General features: G+C 42.8%; 1 protein-coding gene across 5 annotated transcripts in view; it reads right to left on the bottom strand.

Moving 5' to 3' along the window:
* TFDP1 (transcription factor Dp-1) overlaps positions 1-16,714 on the bottom strand; it is a 103,882-nt gene extending 87,168 nt beyond the window's left edge. For 2 of the 5 annotated variants that reach the window (XM_084638943.1, XM_084638939.1), the window contains exons 1-2: positions 16,477-16,613; positions 15,333-15,420 (exon numbers count right to left, since the gene is read on the bottom strand). In XM_084638943.1, the coding sequence (XP_084495069.1) occupies positions 15,333-15,344 (12 nt within the window). In that variant the 5' untranslated portion in view covers positions 15,345-15,420; positions 16,477-16,613. Of the gene's footprint in view, positions 1-15,332; positions 15,421-15,566; positions 15,764-16,173; positions 16,292-16,476 lie in introns of those variants that run through there. The other 3 variants (XM_084638941.1, XM_084638940.1, XM_084638942.1) reach the window with 3 other exon arrangements.
* Between the last annotated feature and the right edge of the window lie 519 nt (positions 16,715-17,233).

The following is a 17,233-nucleotide window of genomic DNA, read 5'->3' as shown; positions in this document are numbered from 1 at the left end:
CGACTTCAGAATTTCTGTCCGAGGAAGAAATACTAACGGGCTGCAAGGCTACATCAGACCGCGAAAGTGATGGCAAGAATTCTAACAACGCAGGCCTAAATGGCAGTGACGACGAGAATGTTGTTGAAAATGTCAAAATTTCACCCACTTAGTGCTGTAGAAACTGTTGCAAGATCTATGGAGGAGTAAAATGTGGAAAGTATCAAAATCATTCATCTGCGGAAAATGACAGAGTTCAAAAGAAAAAAAAATGCGAGTCAGAAAGAGCAGAAAATAACAGCCCTTTTTTCTAAGTGAATCAGACACTTCTTTCAGCATGGCCCTCTTAAGCCACGGTCCATTAACACGCGGTCATAGCGGCTTGACTCCCGACACCCGCATGTAAATGGGTCTGTACTGTAGATATTTGTTCTTTCAGCAAAATTATTAGAACAGTTTATATAACTGTGCCTGTACTATACAATATTTTAGCATTAAGTGTTGAACACTATTCATTTAAAAGCCATTACCTCACCTACATCCTTAGCAATGTAATCTTTAAATGCCTATAGGTTTATAAAATAATATTCTGAAATAATTATGTGCCGATCAACATGATATCTGGGCACATGACTTCACCCAAACATAATAAATAGGGTGACCATTGTGACATTGCACTCTATGATTTTATAAAAATATACTAATGAGTGTGAATATAATGCAACTGGAATATGCTTCAAGGAAAAGGTCTCTTGTAAGGTATCATTACAAAGCTTATAATCTACTCAGTGTGGTCATCCTATTTGTATCAATGTACCACTCTTGTATCTGAAACTAGAAATATGAAATATAACACTGAGGTCTTATGGTAGTTATGCATAATATGGGCCATTAATGGTGGTTTGGAATCTTAATGGCTCCCATTAAGCAGGACAATTGACTGTAAATGGCTCTGTTTTACCTGTAAGTCTTCCTGTATACCTGTGGACTGGCAAGTGGGTAATGAAGTCTTACAGTGACATGTGATCATGTCACCTGAATTGGAATCCATCTTTAACCTGGTGCTTTTCCATTGAGAAGGAGGGGTGGGAACCCAGAGGGACAAAGGATTCCTGCCTTATGCAAAAGATATTTAAGTGGGTAGAAGAGAACAAATGGGGCAGCCATCATGAGAAATCCCCTAGCTACCACCTGAGCTGGAACAAGGGCTGTACCAGGGGAAAGGATTGTGCCCAGACTAGGAAGGCGTCCAGTCTGTGAAAGAAATTTATTGAAACATCTGAGGGTGAGATTTTATCTATATTCAGTTTTATTACTGTACTAGGCTTAGACTTGCGTATTTTATTTTATTTTGCTTGGTAATTCACTTTGTTCTGTCTGTTACTACTGGGAACCACTTAAATCCTACTTTCTGTTTTTAATAAAATCACTTTTTACTTATTAACCCAGAGTATGTATTAATACCTGGGGGGGCAGACAGCTGTGCATCTCCCTCTCTCTCTGTGTGTTCTAGAGGGCGAACAATTTAGGAGTTTACCCTGTATACGTTTTATACAAGGTAAAACCGATTTATTAGGGGTTTGGACCCCATTGGGAGTTGGGCATCTGAGTGTTAAAGACAGGAACACTTCTTAAGCTGCTCTTAGTTTAAGCCTCAGCTATTAGGGGACGTGGTTCAGATCTGGGTCTGGGTTTGCAGCAGGCTAGCGGGTCTGGCTCAAACCAGGCAGGGCTCTGAAGTCCCAAGCTGGGAGGGCAGGGAAAGCAGGGGCAGAAGTAATCTTGGCACATCAGTTGGCAGCCCCCAGGGGGTTTCTGTGATCCAACCCGTCACAACCATATTTCCCAAAATGAAAAAACGGGACACTGCACGGGGCTGGCCAGAGCAACTCACCCAAGCTCTGCTTGTCCCCGCCATACAAGGCTGGGGCTGGCGTTGCTGCTCGCCCGAGCCCTGCTTGTCCCCCAATGTGAGGTTGGGGGTAGCTGCTCCCCCTCACCACGTTCCTCTGCATCCCACTTTTGTGTTTTTTTAAAAAAAAAAAAGTGGGCATTTGTCCTGTTTGCTCTTGCAAACTGACCAAGTGCCCACTTTTGCCAAAAAGTCGGGACAGGGTTTAATAAATGGACTGGCCGAGCCAAAACGGGACATATAGGTCACCCAAATAAATCAATCATCCACAATCAAGCAAATACAAAACTAAAATTTGTGATGCATTAACATGACTATTATAACTAGCCATTAAAAGCAGTTATCTAGTAAGTACCGCTGTGTTCCTAACACAGGTAAAACTGAAGACATACACCAGAAGTCCATTGCTATATACTGAACTATGCTATTAAATTATTAATGAAGAAGATAAGCATTTTAAAGAACTGAGACTGTGGCAAAAAGACTACAACCACGCAGATAAGTTCCAGAACTGGCAAGTGACTTTTTTAGAAGGCATTTTTCCTTGGTCCTTTAGACGTGACTTCAAAAAGCAAAAATAATTGGGATTTTGCTTGTTTCCTCATTTATGATAATACACTAACTCCTCACTTAAAGTTGTCCTGCTTAATGTCATTTTAATGTTACATTGCTGATCAATTAGAGAACATGCTCATTTAAAGTTGTACATTGCCCCCTTATAACGTTTTTTGGCAGCTGTCTGCTTTGTCCATTGCTTGCAGGAAGGGAAGCCTGTTGGAGCTAGGTGGTGGGGGCTTGAAACCAGGGTGGACCAGCAGCCCTACTATCAGCTCCCCGCTCCCTTAAGATTCCTGTGGGGCAGCCATCCAGCAGGCTATCAATTGCCGGCAGTTCAGTTGTCCTCCCCCACTGCCATGTGCTGCTCCTGCCCTCTGCCTTAGGAGGTTACCGGGAGCCTCCTGCTTGCTGTGTGGGGTGGGTGTGCGTCTCTGCTAATGTCAGGGTGTCCCCCTCCCCCCTGCTTACCCCACGGGGGGGATGGGGATGGGACAGGGCTCAGGGCAGAGGGAGCTTGCTGGCAGCAGCTGCTGTCTCAACTTGCTGATCCACTTAAAAAGGCAACGTACTTAGAGTGGAATCAGCTTACTTAAAGGGGCAATGCGCATCTCTCTCTCCCAGGTAGGATGTGTGTCTCTGTCTGCCATGCTGTCTCCTCTCCCTCCATTTGTGCTGCATTCTGGAGTGTGAGGCTACATTAACATGTTAACCCTTGAAGGCTCAGCCGAGTGCTAGTTCATCATTTAGCTGTAAGGCATTCCTAGGAATATCCCACCCTCCGACTTCACCATCTCAACCAAGCTTCACAATCATCATTGCTGCATACAGTATTAAATTGTTTGTGTGAAACGTATACTGTGTGTGTGTGTGTGTGTGTGTGTGTATATATAGTGACAAATGTCTGGCACTACTTTGATGGGGTCTCGCACTCTCTCTTCTTGGGGAGGGTTCAGGGCACCATTTCTCTCCCCTGAACTGGGGTAATAACTGCCCCAGTAGTGTCCTAGAGGAGGGGAGTGGAGCAGGAGGGACCCAGGCCTGCCCTCTACTCTGGGTCCCAGCCCAGGGGCCCTAGGGATAGTGGTAAACCGCTTGAACTAGCAGTTCCTTCCCCTGGACTACTTCCCTCTCCTGTCCTTCAGCTTGTGGGGCTTCCTGCCCTCCCTCTGCACAAACCAGGTGTCCCTTTACCTACGGTCTTGGTCTTCTTAGCCCACCGCAGCCCTTCTCTAAACTCCCCTCTGCTCCAAGACCAATCCACTCTGCTTCAACTCCTTCCCTTGTCTGATTGAAGCAGGTGGGTTTTATTCAGCAACTAGCTTCAGGTGCTCTAATTGGCTTCAGGCGATTTAATTCATCTACAGCAAACTTTCTTCCCTTTGGCCATGCTGTATCACTATATTTTTTATACATACATTTTATTTTTATATATATACACATACATACACACACACACACACTCTCTTTATATATATATTATATATAAAAATAATAATATAGTCTTGTCTGGTGAAAAAAATTTCCCTGGAACCTAACCCCTCCTATTTACATTAATTCTTATGGGAAATTGGATTCGCTTAACATCATTTTGCATAAAGTCGCATTTTTCAGGAACATAACCTTTTACAGTAACTCCTCACTTAACGCTGTAGTTATCTCCCTCCTGCCTCCATCCAAAAAGGGTGTATGTGCAATGTTTTACCTTTTTAAAAATTTTTTAACATTAGAAATGTCCGGTCTTGTATACTCTTTCTTGAAAGACATAACGAACGACGGGAGAACAAGTAGTATTAGGATATCAAACACCAAGCAAGTGAAAAAATGATTCAGGGTGAATGATTTTAATTCAGATTTTTTTTTAAAAAAAAATCTTTCAGGCAAGTAAGCATTAACAAAACAGTGTCCATAAACAACTCGAACAAGATCTGTTTGTGAGACACTGAATTTTCAACCTCTTCAATTAAAACTTCCAATATGTACTGGAAATCTCCAACAACAAAACAAAAAACCAAAAAGCAAAAACATCAGACTAGATGTTCCTGATATGTAAAGAAAGAAAGCCAGGAAAAAATGCATATAAAATTCTTTTTAGGCCCTCTTCGTGCATCATAAAGCCCTCATTTCCATTACTGTTAGTGTCATTTTGACTTTTTAAATTTTAGCCCAGTTGTAACCTTTGGACTCAGACAGCAGATTTAAGTTCAGTTAGTTTTCCATATGGTACTTTTAAATTATCAAAGTATAGGCTTCACATTATTTTAATTACAGAACTGCAAAACATGAGAAAACAATTAAACTTGAAGATAATGGAGTAAATCTAGTTCGTACAGATATAAATAGTCAAGGTATTCATAATGAAGATTTTGTTCAAAAACAAAAACTGTTGCACATGCATTGGTTTCACAGATCTCATAGGAGATGGCAGTCTGCATAAAATAGTGAGGTTGTTATTGTTATACACCGAACGTATGTCTTTGCCAGTAGGCTTCATCAAATAGGTCTGAGAATGGTATACAAAATACACGTTCTTCTAAACAACTTCAGCAGTCTTGTATCAGGTATTTTCAGTACCATGATGCTACAATGAATGGTAAATAGCCCTCAAACATTAGAACTTATTTACTTTATTCGTAAGGCTGCATGATTACATCAGTTACCACAACTGGCCAAGCTTTTCTGCAAAGAAAACACATGAATCTGAATTCTGACCTGTGGATCTTGCTATCTTTTTTACAAACAATGTATCTTCACTCAAAAAATAGCCATGGGCCTTTACCCTAGTCAGATTTGTGCAAGTGAGCTCTTTTGCTCTTGTAGAACCCTACTGATTTCAGTAGTGCCCTGTGAAAGTGCCAGGGTCCACTCACACTGATCTTATCACAGGATTAGGGCCTTCAATGGCAATGCAGGAAACCACTCCTCAGCATTTCATAAGAACGGCCATTCTGGGTCAGACCAAAGGTCCATCTAGTCCAATATCCTGTTTTCCAACAATGGCCAATGGCAAGTGCCCAAGGGAATGAACAGAACAGATAACCATCAAATGATCCATCTCCTGTCGCCCATTCCTAGCTTCTGGAAAACAGAGGCTAGGGACACCATTCCTGCCCATCCTGGCTAATAGCCATTGATGGACCTATCTTTTTTTTTTTTTTTTTTTTAAAAAAAGCCGTCATAGTCTTGGCCTTCACAACATCGTCAGGCAAAAAGTTTCACAGATTGACTGTGTGCTGTGTGAAGAAATAATTCCTTTTTTTGTTTTAAACCTGCTGCCTATTAATTTCATTTGGTGACCCCTAGTTCTTGTGTTAAGAGGAGGAGTAAAACACACCTCCTTATTTACTTTCTCCACATCAGTCATGACTTTACAGACTTCTATCGTACCCCCCTTAGTCGTCTCTTTTCCAAACTGAAAAGTCCCAGTCTTATTAATCTCTCCTCATACGGAAGCTGTTCCATACCCCTAATAATTTTTGTTGCCCTTTTCTAAACCTTTTCATTTTCAAGTGTACATTTTAAAATATTTTCTTTGGCCAACATATTTACAGACGATATCATAAAAAATAAGTGAAGTGGAATGAAATAATTTATTCAAGTTTCTTTTGAACACCTCCCTTAAAAGGGAGAGAATACACTTCTCTCACCCCTCCATCTTTAGATATCTGGGGAAGTAATATCAGGCATTGAGCCTGCAACAAGCTCCGTGTGGCAGAATCCTGTACAGGGAATCAATAGGGCTCCATACGGGCACAAGGGTCCACCTGCTCAGAGTCAGGTATAGGGTCAGTCTCATTCGGTAACTAAAATACATAAAACACTAAAATACTGTTAATTAAAATACTTCAGAGGTATCTACCTATCTAGAGATAAAGAGAATAATTTTGCCAAAATATTTTCAAGTAAAAAAATAAAAATGTTGGTAGAACACACAATGTAAAATAAAACTTTGAGAAATCAATCAGTCCAAGATTTTGCAAATTCTCTCCTAGCACGGACAGAATTTTACTAAAGACCATATCTGGAAAGAGATGGTCCATGTGAGAGTCACAAAGTATCCCTGTGACAACTATAGCAATTGCCTACACAGAAATTGATATGAAAAAAGCAATTATGCATATTTGACTGTTTAATGCAGTAAGTGTTTTCTCCCCATACATGACTTCCTCCTACCTGGTCCCCTTCTCCCATGGGCACATTGCAAGGCTGTATTACTCCTCTCCTTTGAGCATTCCTTGCTAACTAATGGTTCTAATTCTTGAGAGCAGCTCCTGTTTCTTCTCTTCCTCCTAGGTAGCAGTGACTCCTAACAGAGAGCCAGACACAAACCACCTGTTTTCCTGCTGCTTTTGCAGGCCTCCAGGATTTTCTTTGCAATTGAAGTAACTGAAAACGAGAAGCACTAGCACCATTCTGCCAGTTGGTTTTCCACCAATCTGTTTAAGAACTGCTACACGATTACATTTTTGAACCATTTAGGAGGAATAGTGTTTCCTTCTCTATTTTCAGACATCAGTTCCAATATACAAGTGACCAACACCTTTTCCTGATATCGGGTTAGAGATGGTAGATGGCCATTAGGTTACTAATTATCTTCCCACCAATGCACAATTATTCCTGACTCCCCTTATTAGTGTTGTGTCCAGTCTAGTTTTAAGTTCCCAAAAGATGGAAATCTCACCCACTTCCCTTAGGAGAATATTGGATAGCTTGATAATGCTCACAGTAAGTTTATTCAAGGACAAAAATTCCCAAGTATTCCCCTTTCTTAACTGCACCCTATTAATCTTGCTAGACTTCACTGTGTTGTGATGAATCTGAGTGTTAACAGGTCAACAGGGTATAGAGTGTTATATCTGCTAAAGCTCTTATGTCTCCTGAATGAAGGGTGATAGGCCAAACTGGAGGGGAAGATCCCAGGGCAGTTGGGAGGACAGCTGGAAAGCTTTAAAAAACCCACTCCTAAGCGACAAGAGGAGCTAGCAAACAGGAGCGGCTAACAGGGGAGTTTCGTAAGGGAGTTCAGAGGGAGAATGCGAGAGGGGGTGCTAAATACACTTAACCTTCTTTAAACTTAAGCCAGAAACAGCCATTGATAAAAACCAAACATCAACAAAGGAATGAGCTGCAGGAGTAAAAATACAGAATGCAGGCAGAAGTCCAGCAACAGAGTGGGGGCTATCCATTTTATTGCACCAATGCAGCATATATGATTACCTGCCATATGGACAGGTGGCATACGTGTGCATTCAGTGTAGGGAGCTCCTGGCCCTCACAGACCACATACAGCCTTTGGAGACCAGAGTGGCTGAAATGGAGGAGCTAAAAGAGACAGAGGTACACAGATGAGACTTTCCGGGACACAGCAGAACGGTCCCACCAGCAGCCTTACATCCTCTGTGTTGCTGAGGAGGATGAAAGTTTCAGGGAACTAGAACATCCAACTGAAGCAGAGGGAAACAATCCCATAGTTGGGACTCTCCTTCCAGATGATGTTGTGGTATCCTCTCACACTGAGGAGACCTCTCCAGGGGAGGGAACTCCAGTTACTGGGAAGAGATAGGTAATAGTTATGGGGAAATTTGATCATTAGAAACACAGATAGCTGGGTTTGCGATGACCGGGAGAACCGCATGGTGACTTGCCTGCCTGATGCGAAGGTTGCGGATGTCTCAAAACATCTAGATAGATGTATGTGTAGTGCTGGGGAGAAGCGGATGGTTGTGGTACATGCAGGTGCCAATGACATAGGGAAGGATAGGAGAGAGTTTCTGGAGGCCAAATTTAGGCTACTAGGTAAGAGATTGAAGTCCAGGACCTCCAATGCTTCCAGTTGCACGCGCAGGGCCAGTTCGAACTGCAGGGTCTCAATGTATGGATAAAACAATGGTGTAGGGAGAAGGGGTTTAGATTTACTAGGAACTGGGGAAACTTTTGCGAAAGGGGGAGTCTATACAGGAAGGATGGGCTCCACCTAAACCAAAATGGAACCAGATTGCTGACACTTAAAATTTAAAAGGTCAGAGAGCAGTTTTTAAAAGAAGGGCTGCGGGAAAGCCGACAGGTGTGGAGGAACACGTGGTTTAGACAGATCTCTCTTAGGGGAGGATCTATTGATGGAGATTCTTTATGTCCTAGTAAGGAGGAGAGGATGGAAGCTGATAAAATACAGGTAGGATCTGATGAGAAACAGTCAAATGAAAAAAAGAACAGGAGTACTTGTGGCACCCTAGAGGCTAACAAATTTATTTGAGCATAAGTTTTTGTGGGCTACAGCAACTGATGAAGTGGGCTGTGGCCCACGAAAGCTTATGCTCAAATAAATTTATTAGTCTCTAAGGTGCCACAAGTACTCCTGTTCTTTTTGTGGATACAGACTAACACGGCTGCTACTCTGAAACCAGTCAAATGAAAAAGAGGCCCATTCAATTACATCAGGAAATGGCAGACAGCTAAAAAGTGACAAGTTTTTAAAATGCTTATATTCAAATGCTAGAAGTCTAAATAATAAGATGGGTGAACTACAGTGCCTCATATTAAATGAGGATATTGATACAATAGGCATCACAGAAACTTGGTGGAATGAGGATAATCAATGGGACACAGTAGTACCAGGGTACAAAATATATCAGAAGGACAGAACAAGTTGTGCTGGTGGAGGACTGGCACTATATGTAAAAAATAAATAAAAAAATCAAAGAATCAAATGAAGTAAAAAGCTTGTAAAAAAAAAAAAATGAACCAAACTGTACCAAAAAATCTTTATGGATAGTAATTCCATACTCTAATAAGAATATAGCAGTAGGGATATATTACCAGCCACCTGCACAGGATGGTGATAGTGACTGAAATGCGCAGGGAGATTAGAGAAGCTATAAAAATAAAAAAACTCAGTAATAATGGGGGATTTCAACAATCCCCACATTTCCTGGGTACATGTCACATCGGGACGTGATGCAGAGATAAAGTTTCTTGACACCTTAAATGACTTGGAACCCACAAAAGGAAAGTCAATTCTTGATTTAGTCCTAAATGCAGCACAGGGTCTGGTCCAAGTACTGATTATAGCTGGACCAGTTGGTAATCGTGACCATAATATAAGTAAACATCCCCGTAGCAGGGAAGCCACCACAACAGCCCAACACTGTAGCATTTAATTTCAGAAAGGGGGACTGCACAAAAATGAGGAAGTTAAACAGAAATTAAAAGCCAAAAGTGAAATCCCTGCAAGCTGCATGGAAACTTTTTAAAGACACCATAATAGAGGCTCAAATTAAATGTATACTCCAAATTAAAAAACCTAGTAAGAGAACCAAAGAAGTACCACCATGGCTAAACAACAAAGTAAAAGAAGCAGTGAGAGACCAAAAGGCATCCTTTAAAAAGTGGAAGTTAAATCCTACTGAGGAAAATAAGAAAGGAGCATAATCTCTGACAAATGAAGTCTAAAAATATAATTAGGAAGGCCAAAAAAGAATTTGAAGAACAGTTAGCCAAAGACTCAAAAAGTAATAACATTTTTAAGTACATCAGAAGCAGGAAGTCTGCTAAACATCCAGTGGGACCACTGGACGATCAAGATGCTAAAAGAGCACTTGCGGACAATAAGGCAGTTACGGAGAAACTAAATGAATTATTTGCAGCAGTCTTTATGGCTGAGGATGTGAGGAAATTCCCACACCTGAGCCATTCGTTTTAGGTGACAAATCTGCGGAACGGACGCAGATTGAGGTGTCACGAGAGGAGGTTTAGGAACAAATTGATAAACTGAAAAGTAATAAGTAACCAGGACCAGATGGTATTTACCAAAGAGTTCTGAAAGAAATCAAATGTGAAATTGCTGAACTACTAACTGTAGTTTGTAACATCATTTAGATCAGTTTCTGTACCAAATGACTGGAAGATAGTTAATGTGACACCAATTTTTAAAAAGGGCTTCAGAGGCAATCCTGGCAATCACAGGCCGGTAAGCCTGACTTCGGTACCAGGTAAGGTGATTGAAACTATAGTAAAGAACAAAATTGTCAGATGCATAGATGAACATAATTTGTTGGGGAAGAGCCAATATGTGTTTTGTAAAAGGAAATCATGCCTCACCAATCTACTAGAATTCTTTGAGAGAGTCAGCAAGCATGTGGACAAGGGGGAATCCAGTGAATACAGTGTACTTAGATTTTCAAAAAGCCTTTGACAAGGTCTCTCACCGAAGGCTCTTAAGCAAATTAAGCAGTCATAGGACAGGAGGGAAGGTCCTCTCATGGATTAGTAACTGGTTAAAAGATAGGGAACAAAGGGTAGGAATGAATGGTCAGTTTTCAGCATGGAAAGAGGTAAACAGTGGTGTCTCCCCAGGGATCTGTATTGGGACCAGTCCTATTCAACGTATTCATAAATAATCTGGAGAAAGGGATAAACAGTAAGGTGGCAAAATTTGCAGATGATACAAAACTACTCAAGACAGATATTCAAGCAGACTGCATAGAGCTACAAAAGGATCTCACAAAACTGGGTCACTGGGCAACAAAATGGCAGATGAAATTCAATGCCGATAAATGCAAAGTAATGCACATTGGAAAACATATATACACCTCTACCCCAATATAACGCTGCCCCGGGGAGCCCAAAAAAAACCTTACCGCATTATAGGTGAAACCGTGTTATATCGAACTTGCTTTGATCCACTGGAGCGCGCAGCCGCAGCCCCCCAGAGCGCTGCTTTACCGTGTTATATCTGAATTTGTGTTATATCAGGTTAGAGGTATACATATAAAATGATGTATATCTAAATTAGCTTGTTACCGCTCAAGAAAGAGATTTTGAATTCATTGTGGATAATGCTCTGAAAACATCCACTCAATGTGCAGCGGCAGTAAAAAAGCCAACAGAATGTTGGGAATTATTAAGAAAGGGATAGATAGTAAGACAGAAAATATCATATTGCCTCTATATAAATCCATGGAACGCCCACACCTTAAATACTGCGTGCAGATGCAGTCCCCCCAATCTCAAAGAAAGATATATTGACTTGGAAAAGGTTCAGAAAAGAACAAAAATGATTAGGGGTATGGAACAGCTTCCATATGAGGAGAGATTAATAAAATTGGGACTTTTCAGCTTGGAAGAGAGATGACTAAGGGGGGGGATATGATACAGGTCTATAAAATCATGACAAGTGTGGAGAAAGTAAATAAGAAACTGTTATGAGAAGGAGTAAACAACACACTAACTAGGCAGCAGGTTTAAAATAAGCAAAAGGATGTATTTTTTCCACACAACGCAGAGTCAACTTGTGGAATTCCTTACCAGAGGATGTTGTGAAGGCCAAGACTAACAGGGTTCAAAAAGTAACTAGGTAAGTTCATGGAGTATAGGACCATCAATGGCTATTTGCCTGGATGGGCAGGGACTGTGTCCCTAGCCTCTGTTTTGCCAGAAGCTGGGAATGGACGACAGGGGATGGATCACTTGATGATCACCTGTTCTGTTCTTCCCTCTGGAGCACCTGGCATAGGCCACTGTCAGAAGACAGGATACTGGGCTCATGGACTTTTGGTCTGACCCAGTATGGCTGTTCTTATGTTCTAAAGTGACAGAAACAGGAGTGGTGACTGAGCTGAGGTTTCTGGGATTCCCCAAGCATGGCTGGGTCTAATTTGGTTTAAGATCAACAGGACTCATGGGAGTAGCGTAGATGAGAATATGTACACAGTGTTAAAAAAAAAAAAAAGTTACACCACACCCAACTCTGGGACTCCAATTCCTCTCATCAGAAACTGATCACTGCCAAAGTAAAGGGAAATCATATTATCCTATCCCCAAGCTGCAAACACTCTTCACACACCATGGTCTTTGCTCCCTCTCTATTGTCAATGAGCCAGGCTACACATTTTCAATATCTTAACTCTCCCTAGCAAGTTATTCCTTCCTCCCCTTAAATAACTTTATCATCTCTTCTTTGAATTTAATCAATTTAAAGTCTTTTAGTAATGAGTGTGTCCTTTGGTCTTTCAGTAAATGAGTCAAGTTACTCTCTGTATAGTTCTGCTGACTACCTCTCCACTCTTTGATGTGGTATCTCTGCATCTTTAGTCAACATGACACTGGTCATTTTTGCTGCCAGATCATTCTGGAATTTCATAAATGAGCTGCTCTTCTCCTACATCTCTTTTAGCATTACAGATTTCAAGGTTTCTCCCTATCAAACATTTGTGTTCTGAATTATTTTCCTCAAATATTAGCCTGCATTTTATTTTATTTTTTAATTCATTTGGATTCACCCACTTGTGTTTTTAACTCTCTCTACACCCCTTTGCATTATTTCTCTATCCTCACTGGTGTTTTCTCAACTCCTCTATATTTAATATTAACTGTGATGTGCTCTTTACTCCCTCTTCTTCAATGAAGATGTTATTTATGACTGAAGCTACAGCAGACTTTGCAATAGCTTCTGGGCCTTATCCATTAGAAAAAAATCCATTAGTACTTTCCCCAAACTCAATACTTTGCCATTTATCATTATCAGTTGTTCACAATCCTCTGGCCAGTTTTCAGTCTATATGACACTATATCTATGTCACTAACATTTTCAGATAAAGATTTTGGAAGATTCACCAAATGTTTTAGTAAAATCCATATATTCTTTCTTTAATCCCCCTGCTTTGCTATTAATTTTGTAATTTTTTTTAAAAAGGAATAGATTTTGTTTGGAAAGAAATATTCTTTATACATTTATACTGCTTACTGTTCACAGTGCAAATTATCCAGTAAGATCCCAATCCTGCAGAATTATGCACATACTTGATTTTTACATACATGAACAGTTCTACTGAAGTCTACAGGATTATGCACCCACTTAAAGTTAAGCATGTGCAAATCTTTGCAGGATCAAGACCTAAAAAATTAGGGATTTTTTCCTCTTGTAAATTGTTCCATTATTTCACTAAGGACAGAAGTTAAGCTTTGAACCGTAATCATCAGGTTCACTCTTCTTTCCGTTTTTGAAAATTGGAAAAAAGCAATTAGTACCCCATCAGTTGTCTATCACTAAACTATACATAACTACATATAAGTTTGCAAGTTATCCTAATATCTTATGGTCCATATCAGCTGAACTGGATGAGTAGTATACACTTTTGTTCCCCAAGTACGCTCCTTACATGCTCTTCATCAATATTCAGTAAGTTCCTCCTCATTTCCTAGTTTTCTAAATTCTCCCACACACTCTTTTTTTGGGGGGGGTCAGCAAAACTTGTCAGTCAAGGGTGTGAAAAAACCCACACCCCTGACCAATGTAAGTTTTGCCGATAAAAGCACCAGTGTGGACAGCGCTATGCTGGCATGAGATGCTCTCCCGCCAGTGTGGTGCAGCTACATGGGAGACCTTACAGCAGTACAGCTGTATCTGTTGTGTAGACATAGCTTAGGAGGGATTTAAACAGAAGGACTTCAGTATCTCCGTCATTTTCAACCATCTTTTATGACAGGTTTCAGAGTAACAACCGTGTTAGTCTGTATTCGCAAAAAGAAAAGAAGTACTTGTGGCACCTTAGAGACTAACCAATTTATTTGAGCATGAGCTTTCGTGAGCTACAGCTCACTTCATCGGATGCATACAGTGGAAACTGCAGCAGACTTTATATACACACCATCTTTTATGTTATCCTCTCAATGGGCCTACTTTCTTCCCTCCCACCCATAAGGCCTTTTGCTATCTTTAACGTAATTCACTTCCTTTGTCTTTTCCTGGCAAGCCTTGACTGACTGTTTTTTCTATTTGGTTGCCACACCACTCATTAGGGGTTTTTTTTAAGTGGTTTTTAAACCACACCAGTGCTCTATAATATTAATTCTTTAAACCAAGGATTACTTAAGTTCTATCTGTGTCACACTGTTTGGAAGGTTGCAATACTGTCTCACATCAAACCTTATGCCATAATCTAAAACCTTTTTAAAAATGCTGTTCTGCTTAGTATTTTTTAGAAAATATGCAAAAAACATATCCATATGCAAATCAAAATATCAGAATACTTTACTAGCAATGTAACATGCAATTATGAAAGCCTAATGATATTAGATGAGGACTGCTAGTGAACAGAAGTTTGTTTACATTTAAAAATACTGTCTTATATTTAAATGTAATTTTTCTGATAGTTACAGAGGTATTAAAAAGGGAATTGTAAGAATAGATGGCTCAAGAGATAAACCCTCTTTTATTATCACTCACCTCTAGGTTAGTGGCATGAATTTGATGGACTATGTGGAAAAAAAATAGTTGCCTGAGGGCAATTCCTGTTGGCATTAAGTAGGTTCATTTTGTCTGTCTCAGAAGAGAAGGGGTGGAAAAGAAAAGGGAATGGAGACTGAAGGACCCTCTCACCCCTAAACAGGGTTGAATTGCAGGGAAACACTGACAGTGGTGCTCCCGGTGTACCTGTTTTATCAACAAACAGGTAACTTAATGAAAGGTACTTCACTGACAACACTCAGACTGAACAACAATTTCATTATTTTGTTTTTGTATTAAGCACAGCAGTGAAAAGCAGTTTTCATAACCTCTACTACAAGTATACAAAATGCCTGCATCACAAAATGCTTTTCAGCAAGATGGTGGCTTTTTGTTTTGTTGCACAGAACAAATGTCTGCAGATTCTCTTAAATCTAAAGCCTTTTTATAGTACAAGAGCTAATAATTCTATTCTAAACTTTCTATGTGAAAACAGTGACAGATGCACTGCAAACCCTATTTTAAATAAGATACAAAAAGAGGTCTTCATATCCCCTAATGCCATCTGTGGGATGTATGGCCTGCTTTATTTTTATTAGCAAGAACAAGGAAATATTCTATTACTCATACTTCCACATATAATATGAAAACAAATATACTTACATCTTTTGCCATGTTACCTATGCCTAGAAATCAAGGCGCTTAAATGCTTGATGCCCACAGAAGAAAACAGGAACAGTGATGTTATTTTCTAAAAAGAAAGTCAAGACAACACCAGCTATAATAGTGAATTGCAGAAGTCTGTAAAAATGTAATTTATTAACTACAAGCATATATTCCTTTACTTTAGAACGTGTCTCGCAATATTTAAAAAGTTTTCTGGCATCATCAACTTACTCTCGGTGAACAGCCGCACAACCCCCACAGGGGAACGACCTCCCTGCAGCTCGGGGAAGCTGTCACAATTCGCCCCCTACCTCCAGGGGCTTCCCCACCCCATATATACACGGAGGAGCCCAGCAGGGCGGCAGGCGGCCTGCGCTGGCAGTCTAAGCCCACACCGGGCCGGTCACGGTCCAGCTGTGCCCTCTGCAACATTACTCCCACCCCCCAGGCCAGGCCTCTGCAGAGGAGTGGGGGCGCCTCTATGCCGGACCTGTCAGCTTCGCCACAGACACTAGGCCTCTGCGGCCAGCCCCCTGACAGCCCCCCGTACCCGGCGGCGGGCGCAGGCAGACGGGCCGCAGCTGCGACGGGAGGCGAAGGAGGACGCGGCGCCCCTGAGGCTCCTCACAGACGGGCAGCCCCAACAGCGCCTCAGACCCCCCTCCCCCCCCGCCGGGGGCCCGCCAGCCCGCCCAAGCTGGCGCGGGGCCGCGCGAGGCACTGGGCTCGCCTGACTCAGGGGCCGGAGGCACCATCTCCCCCACCCACCCCGGCAGATCCCGCGCCCCCTCCCCACGTCCCGCCCAAACCCATCCTCCGGCGCAGCAGCACCTCCCACCTGCCGAACGGTGCCTCCACCTGAGCGGCCGGCGGCGGACAGCAGCCTCCCTCCGCCCGCCCGCCCCCACAGCGCCGCTCTGCGGAGACACGGCGGGGGGCGCCGACTGCACATGTGCAGCTCACGGGCCTCCAATGTCGGGGGGGAGGGGGCTCCGGGGCTGTCACTGGCCCCAGGCCCAATCGTGGGGTCTCGCTCCCGGCCGCCCCCCCCCCCACGTGTCAGTCTCACTCTTCCTTGTCCCCGCGTCCCTCCCTTCTAACCCACCCCCCCTGCCCCGCCAGCCGCCCGCTCCCCGCACACCTGCGCAGGCTCCCCCCTCCCCTCGGAGGGCTCCCTGTGTGGGGGCGGGGGCGCAGCCGCCCCTCCCCGGCTCCGACACGCGGATGCGGCCCTAGAAGAATTTTTCCGTTGGCACAAAAAAAAAATTGAAACTTACACTTTTGTACGTCCCACCCGCGTGATGCTGCGCGATGACGTCACAAGGTGTAACGTGCCTCGCACAGGGCACACGCGGAGAGACCAGTGGTCCCTCCACCCGCCGTCCGTGAAAAGCGCATGCGCGGCTTTTTCGCGCCCATGGGTTCCCCGCCCTCCTCTGGGAACAAGTGCGCGGGAAGCACGGGCGCGAGAGCTGGCGGTTAGTCAGTGAAAAGCAGCCGTTGCGCTGTGGCACGTGGCGTTACTCGAGGGGGTGGCTGGGCCCGGGCTGTGTAAGCGCTGAGCTGTCTGCCTCCCACCTGTGGGCGTCAAGCAAAGGGAGACGAGATCAAGACTGTACAGTGACCCACCTGTGCTGATTATGGCTGGGTTGGGGCACTCAGCCCATATCCCCTTCTTCCCTGGCTGCAGGCGAGGGCTTGTTGCCCAGGTGCTGGGTCTTCAGGTGTCTTAGCAGACCTAGCCCCAGGTTCACTAGCAGAACATTTCTGTTGCCCTAATGATATTGCTGGGCACACTAATGGCAGAGCTCACTGTCAAAACAAAGCATGAGGGTGTTGTCTCATGTACGGGCTCTGCATCCATTGCAACAGCATTTTAGTAACCAGCCCTAACCAAC

This window comes from Lepidochelys olivacea (genome assembly GCF_965140295.1).
Source record: "Lepidochelys olivacea isolate rLepOli2 genome assembly, chromosome: 1".
Lineage (NCBI taxonomy): Eukaryota > Metazoa > Chordata > Testudines > Cheloniidae > Lepidochelys > Lepidochelys olivacea.
Note: the sequence above shows the minus strand (reverse complement) of the source record. Positions and strands in the feature narration are given on the sequence as shown.